Here is a 24,176-nt window from a genome sequence, read left to right as displayed (position 1 = left end):
CATCAACGTCTGATCACACCTATTAAAATCGCTTTGTAGCCCATGCAACATCTTGCGACAGCTTGACCAGTTGTTTAAGGAAAGGGTGTGTGATGGAGCAAAGCTAAATCGACACATCTGTGATACTTCGGATGCCCCTCAGCATGGCTAATATTAATTTGTTTTCTTTGGCTAGGTAAGTGCTGCCAAAACACATTACATATGGTATGTAGTTCCAATCAAAATGATGAAAAGGAGATGTGCACTTTTGTCTCACTCAAAACATGAAAAGACACAGAGGAATAAGTGAGACAGCAGCGTGCAAACTAATAAGGCTGAGAAAAAGGTCTATGTGGATTTTTGTTTTACCATTGTTTTCTATCAGAATTCACAAGGCTAGTTGCGCTTATTTTAATGGAGGGTACTCAAAGATTCCACTGCTTGAGTGGAAAACAATTTCCCTCATTGGGCTGGGGAGGGTGGTTATCTCTCCCCCCCCCCCCTCTTTGCATCCCCCTGCCCTGCAAAAACTGGTTCCAGAGGGAACTCTCCTAAGTAGATTTTGGGAAGAAAGGAGGCCTATAGGTAATGGAGCAAATCAGCCGCTCCCAATACATGAGCACAGCAAGATCGTTTGATCTTAACTTACAAATTTGACTTCCAGGAATTGATACTTTAAAAATACTTAAGTTGTATTTTAAGCTTTAGTTATATGAATTCTATTATTTAGATGATTAACCAATTTCAGATTTACAGTTACTGAAGAAAATACCTTTTTTTAGTTATAAAGAAGAAGAAAAATAAGACTGTCTGCTTTTGTACATTGCTACTGTATTTTAAAATATGTGTAAAATATACACAGTTCTTTAAAACAATAATATATGCATTAGTTTATTTGTGGGAAGGTGGGAGAGAAAGAAAACTTTTAAAAAAGCAACACCTGCTTCATTAAAGACTGTCATAACAGATGTACATTTTAGCATGACAGCTATCTGCTCCCCCTTTAGAGGCATAATTTTTAATACAGCCTTTAGAGTAAAAAAAGGAAAATTCAACTCAACATTATGAGCAACAAGAACTTTTGACCCAGATATGCAAAAAAGGAGAAAGTTCTTTTTTTAAAAAAGCACCTTTTATGAAGCAATAATTGGTGATCGGATAAAGCAAGTGTTTTGAAAGGGGGGAATTCTAGGCAAAAGTTTTCTTTCATAAAATTTAAAAAGCATTTTAAAATAACTAATTTATATAGAGGAGCCTGTTTTAACTACTAACCTGCTCTGACTGGAGAGAATAAATGTTTCACAATTGGAAAGGAAGGAATACAGCATAATTGCACTGAGTTCTATATACTACATGATCAAATAAGGCTATGTTGCCATATTAAGTCTTATTATTCACCAGTATGTCCCGCTGAAATAAATGGAGCTTAATAATATGCATATTTTTAAAGGATTGCAGCTTCTTAGGAGGATTTAGTCTTCAGGCATGTATCATTATGCTAGAATGACACGTTACTTTGGAGAGCAAAACAATTACATTTTTAGAATTCGTTGTATCTGATTATTATAAAATTTGGAGCAATTAGAGCAAACTCCTATAAAGGATTTTTTAAAATGTTCTAAGAGCATCCAAACTCAGCAGAAAACATTTAGAATACAAGCATAAATAAAAAGGTGTATGCAACATATAGAAGTTTACATTAAAATAGTTTAATTTTCTATTTTAATATTTCTATTAAAAGTAATACTTTTAATATAAAACTGACCATATGTCAGAAGAGTTATGCATTCAGTTCTGCCTTGGGAATGCAAACATAAAAATCCTATATGTTACAACTGATGAACGCAGAAGTTCGGAGAACTGTATTATGGTATCTTCTGTTGCAGAGAAATATGAAGGAGAAAATAACAGCAGCTGACTGTATATCCAAAGGAACGCATCAGCCAACAAAAAGTCTAGACAATCTAATATCTACATTGTTATTTAGTGAGTTTCTTTCTTCAAGATAACAAATTTCAAAAGCTGTTTGCTTATGTATACTGTATACAACATGCAAATATAATTACAATGTACATACTCTAAGATGTAGACACATAAAGCTGGCGCCTATGTGCCTATTCAGCCATTATCAGCTGTGATAAAAACATGATTTTTTTTATATCAGTGTAAATAAACACTGATATGCCTTAGCCAAGTGTAACTGGATACGGAAAGAAAGAAAGAAAGAAAGAAAGGAAGGAAGGAAGGAAGGAAGGAAGGAAGGAAGGAAGGAAGGAAATGAGAGAGTGAATCCTCCCCAAAAATGTGGAGAATATGTAAAATGTGGATCTCAGACTACAGGAGACTGCTGGTTGTCATTCCAGCACTATCAAACATATACACATGAGTATGATTGGAGACAGAGAAGCTAAATATTTCACTGTCAGAGCATGTCGAGAAGTGCAATTCATTTCTCTCTCATGTGCTTTAGGACAATGACAATTTAATACAAGGCCACTGGATGTAAAAGAGATAAAAACCAAACCAGCCCAGCATAATCACAGATTTCCTCCTGAGAGTTTGCTAGGGCTAGAGAGGCACTAGGTAGATATCAACGTTTATTGTTTCTGTCCCCAATGAATGTGTTATGAAGCAGAGACCAAGGCATACGTAATATAAAGAGTTGCTTTAAACTTCTAGAGAGATGCTCTCCCATATTTCTTATTTACTCCATATTTATCCCATATTTCTTACATTCAGCATTTTTACTGACTGATAATAGGATAACAAGAATATTCATAAAGGGCCATTGCTTTGAAGAGTGTCAATAAATATTGGTGTTCATTTCTATACGCTTTTGCAGCGATACCAAAGCCAAAGGTCACTGTGCATCAGAAATGTTCAATACCAGGAAGTTTGCCAGACTATTTAACCATACTGCTAATAAAAAAGAAAGAAAATAGAATATAGCATCATGTTATTAACCTAAGATTGCATAAAATACTAGCCTCTGCCTTAAAATGGGACGGGGTTTCAGGAATTGTCTAAAAACAATCACATACAAGTTACCTTCTGTGTTTGATGTATACTGCCATGCATTCTGAAATTAATTGCAAAAGTAGGGCTTGGCTAATGAGGCGGTCCTTATCTTTCCTCAGCAGTCCAAGCGGAAGTATTCCCCCCCCCCCTTGCAGGCTTAATATGTTTTTCCTTTCTTTAAATTCCCAAAGTGATACCCAAGGTAACTTCAAATCAGATAAAACCCACAGAAGTCATCTCCTGAACCATCATCCTTCGCCAAACAACAACAATAACAACTCTTGAACAGAATAGGTTTGTTTCTGTTGTTATCAGGAGAAGAAAAGAATAATGTGATGAGATCCATCCCTCTTCACACTTCTTAAGTGTATTTAAAACAACTAATCAAGAGTATTAGTTATGCCCCGTAATATAAATTATTTCCAAAGTATATCTACAAAAAAAAGTCTTAAGGTAAGAATTGCTTTAAAATGGGACAGCAAACCTTTGGGGAGAAAGTGAGGGGGGAGAATAACAGTGTGGGGGGGGGAATCATCATCCATTCAAGAGAATTAATGGATATTCACAAGGGCTTTGCTAATAACACAGGTTAATTACTGCTGCAACACACCAGGCTCAGTAAATAAAAGAGTAGAACCATAAACACATTAAAAGGAGCAACCACTACTAAAAAAAAAAGGGGGGGGAGGTCAGGCCCAGCAAATAAAAAGCTGTCAGACAGCCATTTCAGCACCAGCTCTTTGCACTCTATGACAGCTGTAAAAACTTGCAGAAAAGGCATATGAACAACAGAAATCCAAACTTGGAAAATATAGTAAGGGAGTGTATGACGAGGCCCATTTGGGTAGACGTGTAAGAACTGAATAGGAAAAGCCATACACTCATTCTCATTTAATCAGTAGGCATGCTTACACCTTGTTGTATTTGAATTTAGGGGACAGTGTTCTTTAGGTTTCTTCCCCATACATACCCCCCTATTATATTAATACGCATACACATATAGTGTTCTTACCCACAGATGATGTGTTCTTATTTATATAGGACATTTATCACATCCATGATATAGGTAGCCCTCATCTCAAGAAGTCTACCCTTGCAGTCATAATAAGGAGCATTAACTTTCTTCTTATTAATTATCATCTACCCCTCCCCCACAGCAAATATTGCATAGATTTTCCAGATCAAATTTTACTGGAAATAAGAGCTATGCAACAAAAGGAGGGAGGAAGTAACACACATTTAAATAAGTGATATTGACAAAGAAGAAAATGAAGACTCCAGCAAAGCAGCTCTCAAATTTATACTGTTTTTGACCGTGAAATCTGTAAACAATCTTTCAAAGCACTCAAGTATCTTTGGTCTCCCAATTCCAACATCAGTGTTCACTATTAAAATTTTAGCCATCCATCCTAAGTTTCAGTTCTTGGCATATCACATTTACTACAAAACAAGTTGGTTTCTAAAATAATGTACACTGTGACATTCACTTTAGCTGTGCTTCATTTCAGTACTGTTGTATTTTAATGGGGGAAGTGTGGAAGAGGTCGAGGGTTCAAATTCATGAAACGGACAGAGCTACAGAGGTAAACGTACACAGCTCAGAGAAGATATCTGAAGTCACAAATCTATTTGCCTCTCTATGCCTGGCATTCAAAGATCATGTTTAAATTTACTAAGCTAGTTCCTCCCCCTCCCCTTTTTTGGAGTGTTTCAATTGCCTTTCCTTCTTCCAACAGCTGTGACAACTGTTAAAACAGTCAGTAAAATTAAGTCCGCTCTTTAATCCTTTAGTCAATGTTACATTTTAATCAGAGGTTTGAGATTTTGCATTATGAGCACACCGTTTCATTTAGAACAATTAAAGCGACAAACACATGCGTAAATCAGCAACTATATTTGTTGCATCTGTTCCATTATTAACTGCTATTTGAAATTATTAGTATTACTGGTTTTGCTGAAAAAGCAAAAGCAAGGTTTGCAGCTGGCTTTAAGTTTTTGCATTCTTTAACATGCGCTAGCCAGATATCAAAGCATACCTAATGTCAGTGAGGCAGATGTCTATGTGCTCCCCAAATGTTCTGTCAGTTTTTAGCCTGGCTTCCCTCCCCACCACCACAATACACACTCAATAAAGTGTAAGCTCTAGAAGTAGTCCACTACTTTTATTTAATCTCTGAGCTGCCTTTGTAGTTTGGTGTGCATTATATGCCACAAAACAAAAATACAATTACTGGCAATATTAATAGCAAGTAAGGCGGTGTGGTTTATTAATTGAGACATAGAGACAGATGTGTTGCAGTGCATTAGAGTTCTGCCTGCCCACGAAACCACAGATCCACCTAGCCTTGCATCTGGAAGACTTTTAACAGAGGCGGGGGGGGGGAGGGAGAGAGAAGAGTGCTAATTGTGGTGGGGAGAGAGAATAGTTTGAATCTTCCACCAGAGCCAAAAAGACACGTGCCCCGATTTCATTTAAATGCATCTACTTTAAGCGGCTTATCAAAACTAATCATTCAAATTAGCTCTAAGAAGGTAAATTCAAGAAAGCTCCTTAAAAAAAGAACATCGTCCTAACTTTAGAATCTCTCCTCCTCCTACTTCCCCCACCAAAGAAAACCACCCATCTCAACTTGGAACAGTGACAACTGCACTTATGCACAGATTAAGACATTTTAGACCACACTGTACATCAACTTACTGAGTACTGATCTTTAAACCGTATCTCAGTGAGCATGCTACTACTGTTTATTTACCTTCTTCTGCAGGTGAACGAGGAATCCTGCTTCTTACCACCCGCACATACACCATGCCAGTTTCCGATTGGCAAGCTCTTTTATTGTCTATATTATTTCTGAACGTCCAAAGCATTTTAAGAAACCCACACAACTCTGACTTAATTGCAACTCACCAAAATAATATGCAGACACTATGGACAGCTAGTGGGCATGTACCCACAACACACTGTCACTTCTTAGTACAGCCACACTATGCATTCTGTCCAGGGCTGAGTCAACTGACAGCTTCCACAGTACGTAGGTATTTAGCCCGGAATTAAGTTTACAAGCTCTCCAAGTTCTAGGCTGTGAAATTTGCATTTGGAATCTCCCCACTCTTTGCTCTGCTCTCCGATAAGTGCTGAGAAAACATGCATTAAACTATGTGCCTTCAAGAGGCATGTTAAATGTACTGAATACACAAAGCATCTACAGTACTTTATTGTGTGTGATAAATAAATTAATAGTACCAATTGCGGAAATGATTATTTAAAAAAACAAACATAAAAACCCCATATTCCAATTGAAACAAAATACTGGCTCAGGAAGTGCCACATGCACACACCCTTCCCTTGCTCTCTAATAGACCGATTTGTCACTAAATGACTGGAACGGTACGTTCTACTTAATTACAGAGCACTATCCTTAAAGTGGGATTAAACAGTTGGGCTGGTTCCCCCTCCTAACTATGCCTAGCTATAAACACCAGAGAGATCAAAATATCTAACTGAAAAGGTCCTAAATATTTAAATCCTGTTCTCAGAATACCTCCTTCTTAAACTCTGTTGGGGAGGGGGAAAGTGGGGGGGGGAATAAATGTGTCTTTCTGAAATGTCTATTTAGACAATTCACTCTGCATTTGTGCCAAGTGCCTATTCTTAGTACCTGAATAAGAAGTGACTGTCACTCACACAGCTGTTTTGGGAGGGGGGAGTGCTTCCCTCACCCCCCCCCCCTTCTGTGACAGTCGCACCGCTTGCGTTGCGACTCAAAAGGTAACATTGGAGCGAGAGAGAGAGAATGAGAACAATTCTCCCACTTACTGAATTAGCAGATAAAGCCGGGCACAAAAGACGCAAGACACAAGCAGCCCCAATCATGCACACAGAACCCGGAAAGCATTACCTGAAACAACGCTAGCATTCAGCGCTCTAATACTATTGCTATTATTATTCTCTCCCCAGGCTCCGGTTCTGGGGGGGAATAAAAGTGGGAAGAGGGTTATTATTATTGTTATTTAATAATAACATAAAAAAGAGGAAAGGAAGGGGGAAATAAGAAGAAAGGTACCTACTCTTCTTCGTAGTGCAAGGAAAAAGATTCAGGAAGGCAAAGTTCTACCGAATCCATGTGCGCTCGGCAACCATTATTTGTGCACCCCAGCTATAAATCAAAGTTTCCTTGACACAGCACAGTGCAATTAACACAAATGTTCTCCTGGTGACAAGCCTATAGGCACAGCCAGTTGGGACCAAAAGCTCTCACACTCTCCTAATCAAGGACTTAAAGCCCCGATTGGAGCTTATAAATATGAAGTAGGGCTTTACATATGCAGTCCCACTGGCCCAGACAGAGGCCGGATTGGTAGGGCGTCAGCCAATCAGCGCCGGCGAGAGCAGAGGCTGCACAGATTGAGCGGAGCTCGGCAGGTAGAGACGGGCGGAGGGACCGGGGAAAGGGCGGGCGGGCGGGCGGGCGGGCGGAGGCAGAGGGAGAAGAAATAATAATAACCGACAAGTGAGAACGCGCAGATATAAACGATGCAACGTTTTCAAAAGGGCTTCCAAAGCGCGGCTGTGTCTTAACTCTAGCTTTAACTCCTTAGGGTGACCCAACGCTTTCTGCTTCTTAAAAGACAGTTTGGCAGGAAGGAGTTGCAAGCCTCAGTTCCTTTGGGGAAGATTTCATCAGAAGGTATTAAGTTTCGCGCTGCCGTTCTCTTTTCTTTTCTTTTCTCCATTGCATTGTTGGCTGTCCGTGTTTTCTGTTTTGTTTTGCGATCTCGCGTTGTGACCGATTAGCAGCGCTTCTCGCTGCCCCATCCTATGCATGCCTACTCGGAAGGCAGCCGCTCCGGAGCTGCACAGGGTTTGTTTGCTCCCCAGCTCCACGTCAGCGTGTATAGGATTGCAGCCTTACAGCGCACTTCCTTTGCAGGAGGAAAGCTCCCAGGTAACTTCGTGGGACTGACTTCTGAGTAAACATGGACTGGCTACATGAATGCATACTCTGAAATGAGTTTCAGTTGACTCGCTGGGGTTTACTGCCGAGTAAACATGTTGAGGGATTTGTATGTCATCTGAAATCCTAGGCATGTTTACTTATGAATAAACATGGATGGAATTGAACTGTTAATTTCTCACCCTTCATATGATTCACCTAAATTCTACTCTATATTTCTAAACTCTGAGTTAAGGGGTCTATGTGCTATCATTCTGCATTGTTGACTTTTGTAAACAAGTAAGATTAGCAGTGTTTGTATTTTCATCACTGTGAAAAAGTGACAGGGTTCAACTGAAGAGAATTGACTGCATAACTTGCACAGAAACTAGACCATGCAGTTGTGGAGAATATATGTTTTGCCATCTCCGTGAAATAATAAGAGGTATGTTATTGATCAATATCTTTTATAAGTAAAAGATATGTTTTTTATAACTGTCTTTACTTGAATTTAAGTCTTATTGATTTCAAGGAAACTTACTTTCAAATAATGCAGATTAGGCTCTTCAGCAGGGCTAAGGCTCCATACCTATATGCAGTAACTTGGTCATATGTCTCATTGAAGTCAGCAGATTCAGTTCTGGAAAAAAACCATGCACTATATCCAGCTGTGCCAGCTAAAATGTAATGGTCTGATAACTATTTGTGCCACAGCTACCTATGTACAAACTTGCACAAAAACTTCAAGAATATTTTCAGTGTGGAAGCAAATGTATTGCATTATTCACATGTGTACTGACAAAATTATCCAACCCCCAATTCACTACCCTTAGCTATAGCACATCAAAGCTGCTGACCAGACAAACCTATTTAATGCAAATAAATGGACACAAAATTCCAGATATTGTTAATCAAAATACCGTTTTACAAGTACCCCCCAAATTAAACGAGAGCACAAGTTTGTCTTAATAGTCTTCGTCAATTTATGTGGCATAAATGTCATATTAATTATCTGTTTTCAGAGCAAGAATTGATTCCATCTACCTGCTGAATAAAATAATTCCAATATATCGTGATGAAACAATTGTTACAATAATAGAAAATACTTTTTTAAAAAATACAAATTCAGCTGTATTGCTTGGCACTTTTTTTTGACTGAAGCACTCTGTGATGCAAATGGCATAATCTTTTAGATCAAAACAAATCAGTGCACACCCTCAGAATGCATTAATGCCTTTCACAAATGAGAGTACAACAGCTGTCTCCAAATCTATTTGACGGCTTTTGCCAAAGTAAGATGACAGAAGAAGACATATATGTAAGTGCAATGGAAATATTTGCATCTCTTTGTTTTGCTGAGCAACTTAACAGTATATAATATATTTATCCCATGTAGAGTTGAAAATCTGCTTTCCGATACATATGGGGACACACACTCTTAGGAATCAAGAATCCACACAGCATAATTGGAGGTCTCACCACTACAGAAAAGCAGATAGTAAAAACATAATTAACAGTAACATTATGCTGCCTATGTTGCTAAATGTAGACTCTAATTAAGATGTAAATTTTGGATCTGAGCAGTGAATTAAAAATACTCTGGGATGCATCCTACCCAATCACTTCACAGATTTCACTAAACAAGCAAAAAATAATAGGTGCAATTTGAGTGCAACACACCTTCCTAAAAATATTTTAGTAGAATAAATGACTTGTTTGTAGCAGATTTCTTTTGATTCTGTAAAATTTATATGTAATCAATATCAAAACACATTCCTATACACATGGATATCCACTCTTTTAATTCAGATAAAATTTCAATCGCTGTTCTGGCACAAGAGTTTGAAAGTCTTGTTGAATGTGCAGCTTTGTTCAAGCGTCATATAGATCTTAGTCTGCAAAGCTCTGTTCATAAGCAAAAATTATTTGCTGGAATATGGCATCATGTTCATTAAATCATCATTAGGGAATAAAAAAAATACTTCATATTTTATTTGGGCTACTGTTTTCTTTTGTGCTGTACTTTTCCATCTGCTAAGCTTTTCATGTCCACATAGTTTCCGCTATCCTTTCTGATGCCCATGTCATCTTGCGCTTCCCCTCCGCATCACCAAATTAACTATTGCTATCTTTCCACCAGACACCTTGCAAGCATCTGTCTTTGCTGATGGTGCTGCTGCTTAGAAGACTACAGCCGTAGCATTATAATTTATGCATTCATGAAAGGCAGTTGGCCTTCTCCCCTGGGATTCAAAATGTCACCTCGACTAGACCTGGGCCTGGAATTTCAACTGCATTCTTGAACTTGGGCACACCAGTTTACAGTTCAGTTATTCTAATAAAATGAAGAAATAAATTAGGCAACTTACTAGATACTATATAGCACACTCTAAAAACGCTTGTTTTATTAAAGATGCTTTCTAATTGCACGTGAAAATATAATCACAGCAAATGCTTATTACATAATGTCTAAATCACAGAAAATCAAAATCAGGAGTGTGCTCCTCTCTCTCTCTCTCTCTCTCTCTCTCTGCTTTACACATATATGCACATGCTAAATCAAATGCTCTAGTGTAAAAATCTTACCTCAAGGAATCCACAAAAGCAATAGTAATGGAATCAAGGCTAGGAGGGTGAGAGAAGCTGTCATGAGTATCTGCACCAGTCAATGAGCACTGCTGAGCACTGTCTACATCTTCACATCCCCTCTGTGTGTATAATTATTCCCATGAAGAGTACTGTACATCTTTAAGCGCCTTCACACTTAAGTGCTACAGACATCTCATTGCATCCAAATTGCCCGACTCCTAAACCACAGCTACCTCAAGGCTACTGAAGTAAAGACTCAGTGGCACTTTGCAGAAGCAGCATAGTTAATTGTGCCAAGCACATATTTACTCAAAATGAACACTGGAAAGAAAAAATATGGGGAGGAAATCTGTGTCTGCCATGCATATTACTATTATTGCTTTGAACCCTAAGTTATATAAAGGGCATTATATACCCCCATACTTCCATATATACTGTTTCCACACCAACAGATTTCATCATTCTTTCAATTAAATTTGAATTAAAGGTGGTTAAATGTTCGTCCTGGATGTCTGAAATTGATCATGAACCAATCAGAGTAACAGGTTTGCTATATCTAGCATTCTGAATAGATTGAAAATTGATATATTTAGCTTTTCAAATTAGATAGAAAAATGTCAGGAAATGTTAAATTTTAAATAGTGGTTCTGTGTAACAGGCCCTTTGCGCGCTATACTCCTGTCTTGGAAGTCTTTGCACCATAGTTTCTTCATTTTACAAACACCAATCCTGCATTCACTTATTTGAAGCAAATGTTGCTGATTTCAGCTAAAAGTATTTAGCACTGAAGTGTTAAAAACTGTTTTGCAATTTGTCTTTCCGACTCTTCCTCAGGAAGTACAGTATAGCACATCCCTGGATACAATATAATCCCCTCCCCTCTCTCTCTCTCTCTGTGTGTGTGTGTGTGAGAGAGAGAGAGAGAGAGAGAGAGACAGACAGACAGACAGACAGACAGACAGACAACAAAAAAGCAAACATACATAAACATAGACACACAGCAAGTGACAAGCTTACTCTCTGGATTTCTTTGCATGCTTATATACACTTGAGCAAATGGTAGTAGATTACTACTTTAAAACCGTCAGGCACTTTCATTTATATTTAGCAGAAGTAATGATCACCCTGCCTGGATTTTAGACAAGCTGTATTAAAATATGCTTTCAAATACAAGCACAAACATGTGTGCATGTGTGTGGACGTGTGCACATTGCATCCCTTTTCCTTATATAAACTCAGGCGGGTGAATCACAAAGTTTCTTCAGTAAGAAGTCATAATAATTATATATCAATATAACATATGCAGTCTAACCGACTGACCACAACAAATGTCCTACATCCACAATTCTTCAGGGGTAGCCCCTGTTTGTTTATGTTAGTACATAGGTAGGTATAACAGTTACTCTCCCCCCCCCCCCAAACTTAAAATCTCTATTGAAATGCTCAGGGGGCAAGCAGTACCTTGAAAAAATACAGTATAGTTAAAAAATGCATTACCTATATCTCCCCTCAGTAGTCCATCATACTCTTTTTCTAACACGTTTCCTTAGAGAACCACACAGTGTTACTGTCTCAAGCAGCCAAGGAGAAGATGACTGAGGGAATTCAGTCACTCTGTTTAATTAATACAGGATTATTTCACTTTCATTTTGTGAAGCTAATAATATGACTGGTGGAATGTCAGTAAAAATTAAATCGTAAACTAGTGCAGTGCCATGGGGAAACCTTACTTTAGTTATGAAGTATTCCCAGTAGAAATCTTGAAAAATCGTACACATATTTACACTGGTAAAATACCACATGCTGTTTCATGGAATGCTGAAAGAATTCAAGAATCTGTGTGGCATGTATCAGAGAGCAAGAGTTAACGTTTTCAGATTATACATTAATAAGCAGGTTGAAGGTATGTTGTTTCCTGAATGTTAAAGCACCACATGCTAAATGGAGAAGTACGCTCAAGGTCAGTGTTGCATTTTGGACAATCTCAGCCGCTGTGATATTATGATAATCACACTTAAAATATTCGTATAGAAAGAGCAAATTAGGCTTTTCACTAGAAAGATGATTATGATAAACAACAATTCTGAAGGGGACAAATTCATATTGCTTTCCTTCCCCGACAATAAATTGCTGCTCCTTATTAGGAGTGTGGTGCTTCTTGTAGAAATAAGTCACCACACTATTCTGTTTGAGTTACCTTTTTATTCTTCAAAGACACTGCGTTCAAAGAGAAAACAATAGCTCACTCCTTCCCCTATACCTAAACTAATATTTAAAAGCTACCAGTCCACAAAACGAAAAGGGTCTCTCGGAAAACAAGCAGGCATCAACGCCCATCCTGAAATAAGATTAGGATTGTAACTCTGACCAATTGTGGGACAAGATCAGATAGATCTCCCTCCCTCAACTCCTCTCTCCACAGCTTCCTACCTAAATGGAAGCTCCAGGCACTAAAAATAGAAAAGAAGATGGAGTGCAAATATTTCCCCAGTGAAAACACCAATAATCTTTACCGTGAGCTGACACGAATTGCTTGTTACACTGCCCTAGGATATCATGGCCTGAAGCGACAGCACACACACACACGCACACAAACACACTCAAAGACACTAACCATCTCCAAAGCCACAGTAATGTGTGTTAGTATATGTGCATTTTGCAGCGGCCTTATGAAATCTGACTTCTAGCTGCTACACCTGCCATACAAAGCCCATCATTTGTAGCCTGCCAGGGTTTGTTTTCCCTCTGAATACCTTTGCCCATCTTTCTCTCCTTTCTCTCCCCCTCTATTCACTTTTCTCTGGCATTTATATTATTAATGTTATTGCTATTATTACTGTCCAAGCATAAGCTGATCCACGGGGGAGCCTGTGTAATTTAACCCCTGAAGCGCTAAATTTCTTCACATGTGCCAAAGACACAGGTTTGTTGTTGCCTCTAGCAATATCCCAGGAAGACGAGTGATGGCGGTGTCATATCATCACATAGTGACTTAATCTATTGCGACACCCAGGGAATGGGCAACTGAAAAGATTTACGGAACATGTTTTTAACTGCATACAAACGTGCTATTCCCATTTCCCAATAAGCCAGAGTCACTGGGATCAAACCGGAACAAATTTCACCCACCTTCCACTCCCGGTTCCAAATATTAAGCCCTGTGTCATCCAATCATCCTATTTCATGAGTTGAAATCCCAATGTAAAATATAACTCTGATAAACAGCATTTGTAACCTCTTATTTCTTCTTTTGTTCTTTTCACGTCTCCTGATTAACAAGCAGTCAGAGCGTGTTGAATTGCTGAATAGTGCAACCTTAGCATGATCGGCCACTCGCTAGAGAAAAGAATCTTACTTCAGTATCCTTTAAAAATGGTCTGACTGGCATCAGAGACATGTTTCAAAAACAACTCGTTAATGAGCAACACCTAAAAGTAGGAAGGGCATGATATTCACATTTTAATATTTAGCTGCAATAAATATTGACAATATTGTGTAAAGGCAAAATGATATATATTCATTCTCCCACCATGACATGTTAAATATGAGGATCTTTATTTTGCTTTCTGTAAAATTCCATTTCAAGCTAACATGTTAAGATATAATACAAGTTAGGCATTATTATATCTATGTTTAGATGGAGTTCCAATGGATATTTTTTTGTCAACCTGGAACACCAATGATCCATTGTTGTGGCAGGGTCAGCAGCTCAGACACTGACTACTGCATTAATATTTTACACTGAGTAGATCTCAGGATCATGTGTGCTTACCACTGTTAGTGACGTGAATGATACCCACACAAGTGACATGTATTATTTGGCCCATTTCCATATGTTGGCCTAAAACTACCATAAGTATGTGTAATTTGCCCAATATCTATTATCCTTCCACCTCTGAAGGGGGAGGAATAACAGTGGAAACCAGAATTATTAACATTGCAGAATTGCAGTGCATTGTAATGGATAACATGAGCTCATTCTCCAGACCCACCACATGCCAAAGATTATTATGGTCATTTTATGTATTTATTATAAAAAAGTATTATAAAAATGTACTCTATCTTTCCATCATATACTCAAGACTGCTTATACTGATGACTTCAAACCAGCTCTATGATTCTGGCCCTAGAACCATTTTTTATTTATGAAGAGTATGCAATGAGCAAGGTTCCCCCTACAAATAATTTGGTGCTGCAATAATGTGAGAAGAGCTTTGCTCAATCAGGCCAAGCATCCATCCAATCTACAGCAGTAGCCAGCCATATTATTATTATTATTATTATTATTATTATTATTATTATTATTATTCCATCCTATACCCAGAGGTCTCACTCCAGGAAGCCAACAAGCAGGGCACTGTATGTTCCCAAAGTTCAGAAATACAGTGCTATCTCGGTTTAAGAACTTTACCTAGGTCTAAGAATGGAATCCGAACGGTGGAAGGGCACCAGCGGCAGGAGGCCTCATTAGGAAAAGTGCGCCTCGGTTTAAGAATGGTTTTGGTTTAAGAACGGACTTCCGGAACGGATTAAGTTCGTAAACCGAGGTATCACTGTATACTGCCTTGAAATAGCTATCACATCTAATATGGGGACATAGTAGCACAAAACCCTAAACTATGGTTTAGAACTATGTGAAAGAGCCTCAATGAGCCCTATCAAATTATCAGGTTTCTCTGTGCTCCTGTCCTCCTAGTGCATGGCCAGGAGGAAGACTTTTGCCTAGTTTTGATTCACTTTTAAAGAAACTTGCTTTGAACCAGCAATCCTGGTTTAAAGCAAACCCTGATCAGTTTTGCAATAAGCCAAATTCAAACCATGAATTATGAAGCTAACTTATTAAATTGGACCCAGTTTGTTTTAAACTGGGATGCCGGGTTAGAACATAGCTCTAAACTGGAATTCTGTGAAAGTGAAACTAAACAGGGCGGAACTTTTCCTCCCCGCAATGTGGGAGGAGCATGCTAGCCCAACACTTTGTTCAGGCTCGCTCACATAGCGCTAAACGTTTGTTTAGCATTATTGTCTAAACTGGAGAAAACTTATCGAATTCTTTTAAAAGAACATTAAAGCAGAAGTGGTGGAGAAAGCATGATTCCTTGCTGTTTTAGGCTTATGGTGGAATCTGTTTTGCGGTTTGCTTTTATTATTGGTTTAGTTTTACACTTGTGCTGATTACTGATTGATATTTTTAATGGGTTTATGATTTTAATACTATTTTATTTATCAACAGAATTTTGTTATAACATGATTAAGTACAACTAATTAATGAATAAAACATCTAAAGGAAGAAATACCAGCTATTTGAGGTCAGTGCTACATTTACTGTTCTGGGTTGTGTCAACCTATACTAATCCTATCAGCCCCTGATCTGCTACTTAGATTACTGGCCATGAGCATGAAGATTGACATTTTTTAAAATCGAGTCACCTAACCCTTATGAAGCCGTGAACGTAGGAATTAATAGTCCAATCCTAACCATACCTACTCAGAAGTCTTATTTCATTCAGGGGGGCTTACTTCCCCATAAATGGGTTAGGATTGCAGCCTAAACCATTGCAGGATTTGAGTGTAATAGCATACCTGCTTACTCAGATACAAACTCTATTTACTTCAGTGAGTCTTACACCCAGGTAAATATTTATAGGATTGCTGCTTAACTGTATACCTACCCCCAACAGAGTTATGACCATACAGATTTCAAGCAGAAGACATTATTAATGCAATTTATACAGGAAATATACTACCTGATGATAACAAGAAATTTTAAAGGAAAGTAATATATTTTAACTCAGGATTTTTCAGCTGTATTGAACACAAATGGCGCTATTGTTACAATCTACATAGCTGTGCTTAGTGCATAGATTATGGCTTAGTGCAAACGAAGAGCATGTGGGCTCTTGTCAAGAGATCACAGCTGTTGTGCTGCTGTGCAGCACTGAGCTAAGCCATGCATTGACTTAGCATGTCATCCAAACTCAGGCTCATGATTTCCATCCAGCTGTAACCAAGGTTCTTTTCTAGACTTGTGGCTCATGGTTCATCCGGGAGAGCTAAACCACAAGCCCAGGTTCAGACAACATAGTAAGCAAGCTGCAGTGCAGCTGCAAAATGAACTGGCAGTTGTGAAGCAGCCACCTCCTCCCTGGTAGCTTGCACATCTGCACTAACCCAGGCAGTATACTGTACTCTTAAATGTGATCTTTTTGCAGCTAGACATTTCCATTATTGTTCATTTCTATTGATCAGTCAGTTAGACCTATACCATAGCTGTCAACTTTTCCCTTTTCTTGCGAGGAATCCTATTTGGAATAAGGGAATTTCCCTTTAAAAAAGGGAAACATTAGCAGCTATGGCCTATACAATTATTCAGCACCAGTCAACAGAGTTAGCTCTGTAATATATAAATACTAATACTCCCTTTCTTACCAGACTAAGTCATACGCCTGCTAATTTTAAAAAAGTCTCCAGTTTTTCTCATTCTTAATATGAAGAAATGGCTTCTGGAAAACAATTGTTTCTTTTTTCCTTCTGACAGGGGAGCTGCTAGTGGAAATAGTTTTACGTAGCTAATAGAAAATATGCAAAAAGCTACTAAATTTCTGTGCTACTAATAAAAACAATTAAATGTAACTTAAAAATAGCCCAATGAACACCTGATAGCAAGAAATGATCAAGATGTACATCATCTTGTAAAACTAGAAAATTATTATGCAACAGTTAATACCAAAATATTGATCCCTTGTTACACAGTTGATACCACATCCCCAAATAGAGACTCTGTATCCCTTGCTAGTCTGAATGTAACCTAGGACTGCACCAATATACTTTGGCACCTGAGGCAGATAATGCAAATAGTAGCTTCCCCATGGTAAACAATATTCCAAAATTCAGTTTCCCCCTACCTTTTATAACAACCAAATCTGCTGTCTGCACAGCAGCCTCAGTCTGTCAGCAGGGGCAGCCCTGATGTAGCTAAATGTCAAAGATACTATTGTCTTGTCTTAACGTCTCTCTTTCTTTCAATACTCTCCTCACCTGCAGCACTTATCTTTGACTTAATATCTCTGTAATTAATTGAAACTGGCTCCTCCTAAGCTTTGTCACCTTTCACCTATCAGATTGGGTTTGAATTCCCCTGCCCCAACCTTGAATACTCTTCATGTACATAACTGGAGACCGACTATTAAATGTATGTCTTTAGTTTTCTGCCATAGTGGCTATAGAGATGGTGTTGATCTTTAGTACACATACAAAATACAGAATTAGATAATCATATAAGTTAGGAAAATATGTGTTTTTCCACTTGAAATGTATACAAATAATCTCCAGTACAACTTAATTGGGCAGAAAATTATCACTGGAGCCTTTAATAGAAAGCTCAATTCATTTCGCTGGGACGCAGGTGGCGCTGTGGGTTAAAACCACAGAGCCTTGGGCTTGCCAATCAGAAGGTCGGCGGTTCGAATCCCCGCGATTTGGTGAGCTCCCATTGCTCGGTCCCAGCTCCTGCCAACCTAGCAGTTCGAAAGCACGTCAAAGTGCAAGTAGAAAAATAGGTACCACTCCAGCGGGAAGGTAAACGGCGTTTCCGTGTGCTGCTCTGGTTTGCCAGAAGCGGCTTAGTCATGCTGGCCACATGACCCGGAAGCTGTACACCAGCTCCCTTGGCCAATGAAGTGAGATGAGCGCCGCAACCCCAGAGTCGTCCACGACTGGACCTAATGGTCAGGGGTCCCTTTACCTTTACCAATTCATTTCAAATATGGCATCTCCAGAGAAAATATACTGAAGCAATATGGGGGGGGGGGTTTGAGTGTGTGTGACCTGAGATGGGATGAGTTGTACTCACGTCCCGCTTGCAGACTTCCCACAGGCTTCTAGTTGGCTACTCTTGAGAACAGGATGCTGAAGTAGGCCATTGGCCTGATCCAGCAGGCTCTTATGTTCTTAATGCACATTAAGTTTTATGTAAGCAACAAAGGAAAAATTCATGATACCCTTCAATTTTCAAGAAACATCAATCAAAGGCAGAAGCACTGCAGCCTCTGTGACAAAACTTTCTTGTGAAATCTTGGACTCTTCCTGAAGCTACTCTCCTTACAGTGACACTAGGGAGTGACTCAGCACCTCAAAACATGTGATTCAATGGCAACAAAAGGAAAAAGTTGCTTTAATAGAAAAGGTGCTTTTTAACAAACCCTTTACCCACAAGTCCCATGTCAGAAATATGTGCAATCTAAACCAAAATTAAGCAATACAATTAAGTAAGCAATACAGATTACGATTACAAATAGAAGTAGCTGCAGCAACAGAAATGCCCGCTATACCTCCTTCCCAAAATCCTGAGAAAAGAGATGTGCCTGCTGCTGAAACAACATCAATGTCATGGTGAGAGACACCTCAGAGAGTAGGTCATTCCAAAGGTGAGGGACCACTACAAAGAAAGCCTGCCCATGGGCCCCTGCCCCACAAATCTCATTAGATGTGAGAATCACCACCAGTGCTTCCCCTGCACATCTAATTTTTAATGCTCTCACTATTAATCTTAAGCTAAATAAAAGTTTCTTCAGTACCAGACCCATGGTGTGAAATATTTCACCAGAACATCAGCTGTGATCTTCAAAGTGACTGTATAACACTTCAGACTTCAGGGTCAGACTGCTTTTTAAAAATGCAAATATAATATGATGCCATCAGACAAGGCATTAACAAAAGGAGAACAAAATATTTTGGTAACACTTGATTGTCCATTTCCTTTTGTACCATTTATATTTGTTTTTTGAAATCATTAAGTCTGTCCTCAATAATACATTCGGCAGTAAAACAAGAATGATTTCTCTTTCAGTAACTATCTAAATAAATTCTCAAAGTCTTATTGAATTAGTTCCTTAGATATCATGTTCCTTCGAAACAAGTGATTGAATTAAGAGTTTCTAGATGAAGTCAAGTACTTAAAGCAAATCAGAATTTTTTGTCTTCAGCCACTATGAAAACAGAGATTCAAGATGAAAAGACCGTCTTGCCTTTTTTCCTAGCTTACACGGCTCGGCTCGTTTATTTTCCCAGTAGACACACTTGCAAATCAGGCTACAGCTACACTTGGAAGTGCAGGGGTCTAGCTCCTGACCTCAGTTAGGTTAGTCCATCCCAGCTGAAGAGCTCCCCCTTAGATCACTGACTTGCTATTATTCTGTGGTTAATAGGCCTGACCTGTGCAATATATATAATAAAAACCTGGCTACAGTCCTATCTCTAGTTTGAATGCATACCAATTCTGTATCCGACGCTTGCTATATAATGAAAGGCAAACAATGAAAGGGCCAAATCAGTTTTTTTTTTTTAAATATATTTTATTAAGGGTTTTCTTGTTTTACAGTGTAAGTGTAATGCCTCGTGTATTTTTTTTTTCCCCCGTATAACATTTTTACAAATCCATTTCATTTGTTGAGGCATTAGGGGGAGAAGAAAAAAGAAAAGAAAAAAAAAAGAAGAAGAAAGGAGGGTGGAAGAAGGGGAGATGGATGGGGGTGGGGTGGGGTAGCGGTGTTTCTATTATGCTTAATGTATGTAGTTTGGTGTCAGCGTGCTTGTGTTGTTCACTTGTGTTCCTTTGGTGGTGAGAGAGGTTGGGGTTGGCCTAGGATGTGATTGTTTGTTTGTGATTGGCTGTGGTGATCTTTGTTTTCGTGTGTGAGTGAGGTGGGTGGGTGTTTTGGATCAGGTTAGCCATATTGATTTGTATGCTGTTGGTGGATTATTGTCATTGTCCTGTTGGGCTGTGTATGTGATAAAGGGGAGCCATACCGGGGTGAAGGTGTCTTCTTCTGTTTGTCCCCGTGTCAGTTTCAGTTTGTTAGTTAATTTTTCTAGTAGGGCTGTTTCCCATACTATTTGGTACCATTGGTCCATGCTTACTCCTGACAGGTCTCTCCAGTGTCTGGTTATGGTGTTTCTGGCTGCTGAAAGTAGGTGGGTTATGAGTTCTTTGTGGAGTAAATGGGCATTGTTGTCTTGGAAGATGTTTAGTAGGGCCAATTCTGGGGTGAAGTCTAATACTTGCTTTGTTATTTTACATATTTCTTGTATGGCTGTTGTCCAGAATAGTTGGATTTTGGGACACTCCCACCACATGTGGAGGTATGTGCCTGTGGAGGTACACCCCCCTGGCGTACCACCCATTATTCCACCATGCAGCACAAAACCTCCAGATAAAAGCCTGGCGAACCAAAGGCTTATATCGCCTAATAGACTTTTATAAAAATAACAAACCCTTGTCAACACAAGAAATACAAGACAAACTAGAAGACACCCAAATGCCCTGGTTAACACAACACCAACTACATGCCTTCTTAAACAACCCAACAGTAAAATCAGCAGCAACTAGGCCCCTGACAACCTTTGAAAACCTCCTCCTAACAACAAAGGGAAATGGTAAAGGGACGGTATCCGCAATATACAAAATACTACTCCAAAATCCCGCAAATCCCCTAGACGCAATCAAAAAACAATGGGAGAATGACATAGGCTATGAGATTAACCCCACTCAATGGACCAGAATGTGGTCTAAACCCCCCTTTAAATCCATATCAACGAAAAGAAAAGAACTCACACTGAAACTCACCTACAGGTGGTACCTAACACCAAGGAAACTAGCGCTAATACACCCAGGAACCAAATCAGTTTTACCAAAAATATATTTGTCCAAGACTGTGGTGCAGAGATGCTCCCAATTTAGTCTGAGCTGTTTATGTTGCACTGGATTAGGGAGTTAAAAACAGCACCACATAAAAATCAAGGCATCTTGTGAGAGAGATACGTTTCCTTTCAGACAGCTTTTTCTTTAACCTGTGGCTAATTAAAAAATAAATAAATCCTGGCATCTATGGGAATTTTCTTACAACCAGGAAGCCTGTTAAAGAGAAAGTAGCAGCACAACTCTCCCCCCACTCCAGCATAGCCCCCTTATGTCACATTTGCATTTCTATTCCGCTGAACTGCCTGACAATGAAGCAAATGGGTTTGCCTTATCTGTACAATTCTGGACAACAGAGATTTCTAAGCCATACAAAAGAACAGCCTTACCATTCAGCGGTTCAACACTTTCCACTGCAGTCCCCCAAGATCCTGTGGGGAATGCTGTCACATAAACACCTGTCCCTACCAAAAACAAAAACAAAAAAACCCACCCTTAAACTGTCACATGTCATGGGCCGGGGGGGGGGCTAATTTAAAATAAAACAAAATATCTAGCATGATTTTCTCGAAAGGAAGCTAACCTCCAGAGGGGAGGAAGAGGAAAGAATTATTAAGACCCCACTATTAAAAGCTTAACCCCAGATTAAATTATGTACTCTAGGAATGTCGGGGGGGGCATACAGTTTATACAAAATTGCTGGTTCCCCCCCCCCTACACCTTTGTTTTGGCGCCATCAGAGTAGGGCTCCATCAGATTCAATCTACATGCAGAAAAAAAGAATTTAAACCTGCCAATTTGCTGTAGTTTTAAAAAAATCAAATAACACTTACAAGGCAGTCCTGATGACTTGTGCCTGTGAGAATATTTCAAACTAATTCCTTTAAAATTAACATCTTTCCACTGATAAGTTAAAAGCAATACCAGATTACCAGTCAGGCACTAGCTGAAATCTCCAGATCAGCCTCTGTGTTATGATGAGACTTACACCAGCTATAACACTGACTATGGCTTATATAGGCAAGAAAAGTTCTGATCCAGAAACATCCAAGCTTCATGCTAGCTGTTATATTCTGTCTCCTTATGCCAGTTCTCTGACTTGTACACAGTAAAGCAGATATCATGGGAAACATGGGCTTCAAAGAATATCCATGGGAAGAACTGGAACCATAAGGGAATCTGGTAGACATGATCCAAGGGTATAAGCAACTATCAATATCATACATTCCCAGAATAGCATAGTTGCTGTTTCCCATGACTCGATCCCATAGCTCTTTGGCAAACTATAATAAAAAGGCTACAGTAAGATATTAAAATCATGCAGGAGGAAGAACTTACATGAGATGCAACCACACCAGCTTCCCCACAGGCCAGTTATGCTGTTGTGGGTAGTACCCAAAAGATTATGGTAATGAATCAGATCACTGGTGACCAATGTGCATTCTAGTCCAGAGATGATCACAGTCCAAAGGAAGATTCCTAAGGGGAAGCAGGAATTATTTCCTAACATAATTTAAGAAGGTACCTGAGCCCTATTGAGAAATTGTTCACTACATATAGAACTAAATATGGTCGCACCCCAAACACCATGCTTTGAGACCAACGTATCTGTAAAGGGGAAGCTATACACATTAAATTGAACATGTGCAAGCACACCACATAACTGAGAAGCCTGAAAAAAAACGAGTCCCCCTATATGTGTTTAGGCTGACGTGTAGCTGAATTTCTGCACAGGACTAATGATTGATTGACAGTGAAATCTATGGAAGTACGGTAATCACCAACATTTCCCAAAGTTCTTTCCACTGGTGTCTTAGAATGGTGGTTTTCACAGTGCATTCTGGGGATTCCTGGTGTCCTTCAGAAACTCGACAGAGGCTCCTCAAGGATCAAATCCATAAATCTCCACAAACCTCCCTGAATGGCTTGTTTGCCACTGCTGATTTTCTCCAGCAACATGGAACCACAGGGGAGTGCTGTGACCAAAGCATCTATTTACATGGAGCAATGGTGAGGCTCAGGAGACCTAGCCAGTGCTATGCATAAACTTTGTCCTCAAGAACACGCTTCTGAATCAAATGTACAGCACAGGTTCCCTGGGAAATGTACAGGGGTTCCCTGGAAAACTAACTGAGGTAGAAAGAGTTCCTTGAAAATGTAAAGTAAGAGCATTGTTTTCAAACAACATCTCAAGGGACCATGTAACTCTTCTTCTTCCCCACAGTCTGAGGATGAGTGAATATAGAAAGCAGAACTTACTACTGTATCTTATTTGGTGAGATTGCAACAGTTACAAGTTCTATTACTATATGGTCACAGTCCTGGTAAAAAGTTACTTTCTACGCCAAGATGTTTTTCAGCACTGCTATCTGGAGCTGAAAACCCCTATTCCCCTTTCATTTCTGTATGTATAAAGGGAAATTAAAGAATAATAAAAAATGAGAAATTCGAATTTAGGTATGAGTAAGAGAGAAACCTATAAATAGCATTGTTAGATTACTGGTTGACATCCATCATAATCTTCAACAATATGTGTGATGCACCATTTTATTTTATTAGTATTTGGTTATGAATTATGCACCATATTCCATCTGTTCCTTTTGCTGGCTCTTTGCCACCGCAGCCTCAGTACTTCACAGTTTTCAATATGTCATTTTAGTTTGTTTACTCCAAGACCCATTTGTTTTGCTTTTTCTCTGATATCAACTATTCATCCTTTTGTGTTTCTCTCTGTAGCTTTCAGCTTCTGTTCAAGTGTTTATATTTCTGTTCCATTTATCATAGTTGACAGTATATGCTATACAGGTGTCAAGACAGGCTAGCAAAGGTTTCCTCTTCTTCAGCTTTCCATAAATATGCAGAATTGCTGGCACGAGGGGGGAAATATTAACAGTGGGTAACTGAGAAAAGGGGATTACTTTAAGATGCAACTGAATAAGTTCCCATCCCTACTTTCCCAT

The 24,176-nt window shown here is 39.0% G+C and overlaps 1 protein-coding gene and 1 long non-coding RNA gene across 19 annotated transcripts in view; one reads left to right on the top strand and one right to left on the bottom strand.

The window, feature by feature from the left end:
- The window catches only part of ESRRG (estrogen related receptor gamma), a 478,583-nt gene that overhangs the window by 186,112 nt on the left and 268,295 nt on the right, over positions 1 to 24,176 (bottom strand). For 3 of the 18 annotated variants that reach the window (XM_081854818.1, XM_081854805.1, XM_081854808.1), the window contains exon 1: positions 7,066 to 7,290. The exons of 14 other annotated variants lie outside the window; for them this stretch is intronic. Coding sequence is in view for 1 of the 4 variants with exons in the window: in XM_081854807.1 (XP_081710933.1) it covers positions 7,066 to 7,121 (56 nt within the window). In the remaining 3 variants the exon portion in view is untranslated. Of the gene's footprint in view, positions 1 to 7,065; positions 7,292 to 24,176 lie in introns of those variants that run through there. One more of the 18 variants, XM_081854807.1, reaches the window with a different exon arrangement.
- LOC309338091 lies at positions 7,503 to 23,614 on the top strand. The gene is made up of 3 exons (XR_014154693.1): positions 7,503 to 7,685; positions 15,754 to 15,829; positions 23,441 to 23,614. It is a non-coding gene; the product is annotated as an uncharacterized lncRNA (long non-coding RNA).

This window comes from Podarcis erhardii, assembly GCF_964252035.2.
Source record: "Podarcis erhardii genome assembly, chromosome: 3".
Lineage (NCBI taxonomy): Eukaryota > Metazoa > Chordata > Lepidosauria > Squamata > Lacertidae > Podarcis > Podarcis erhardii.
This window is presented reverse-complemented; position numbering and strand designations above follow the sequence as displayed.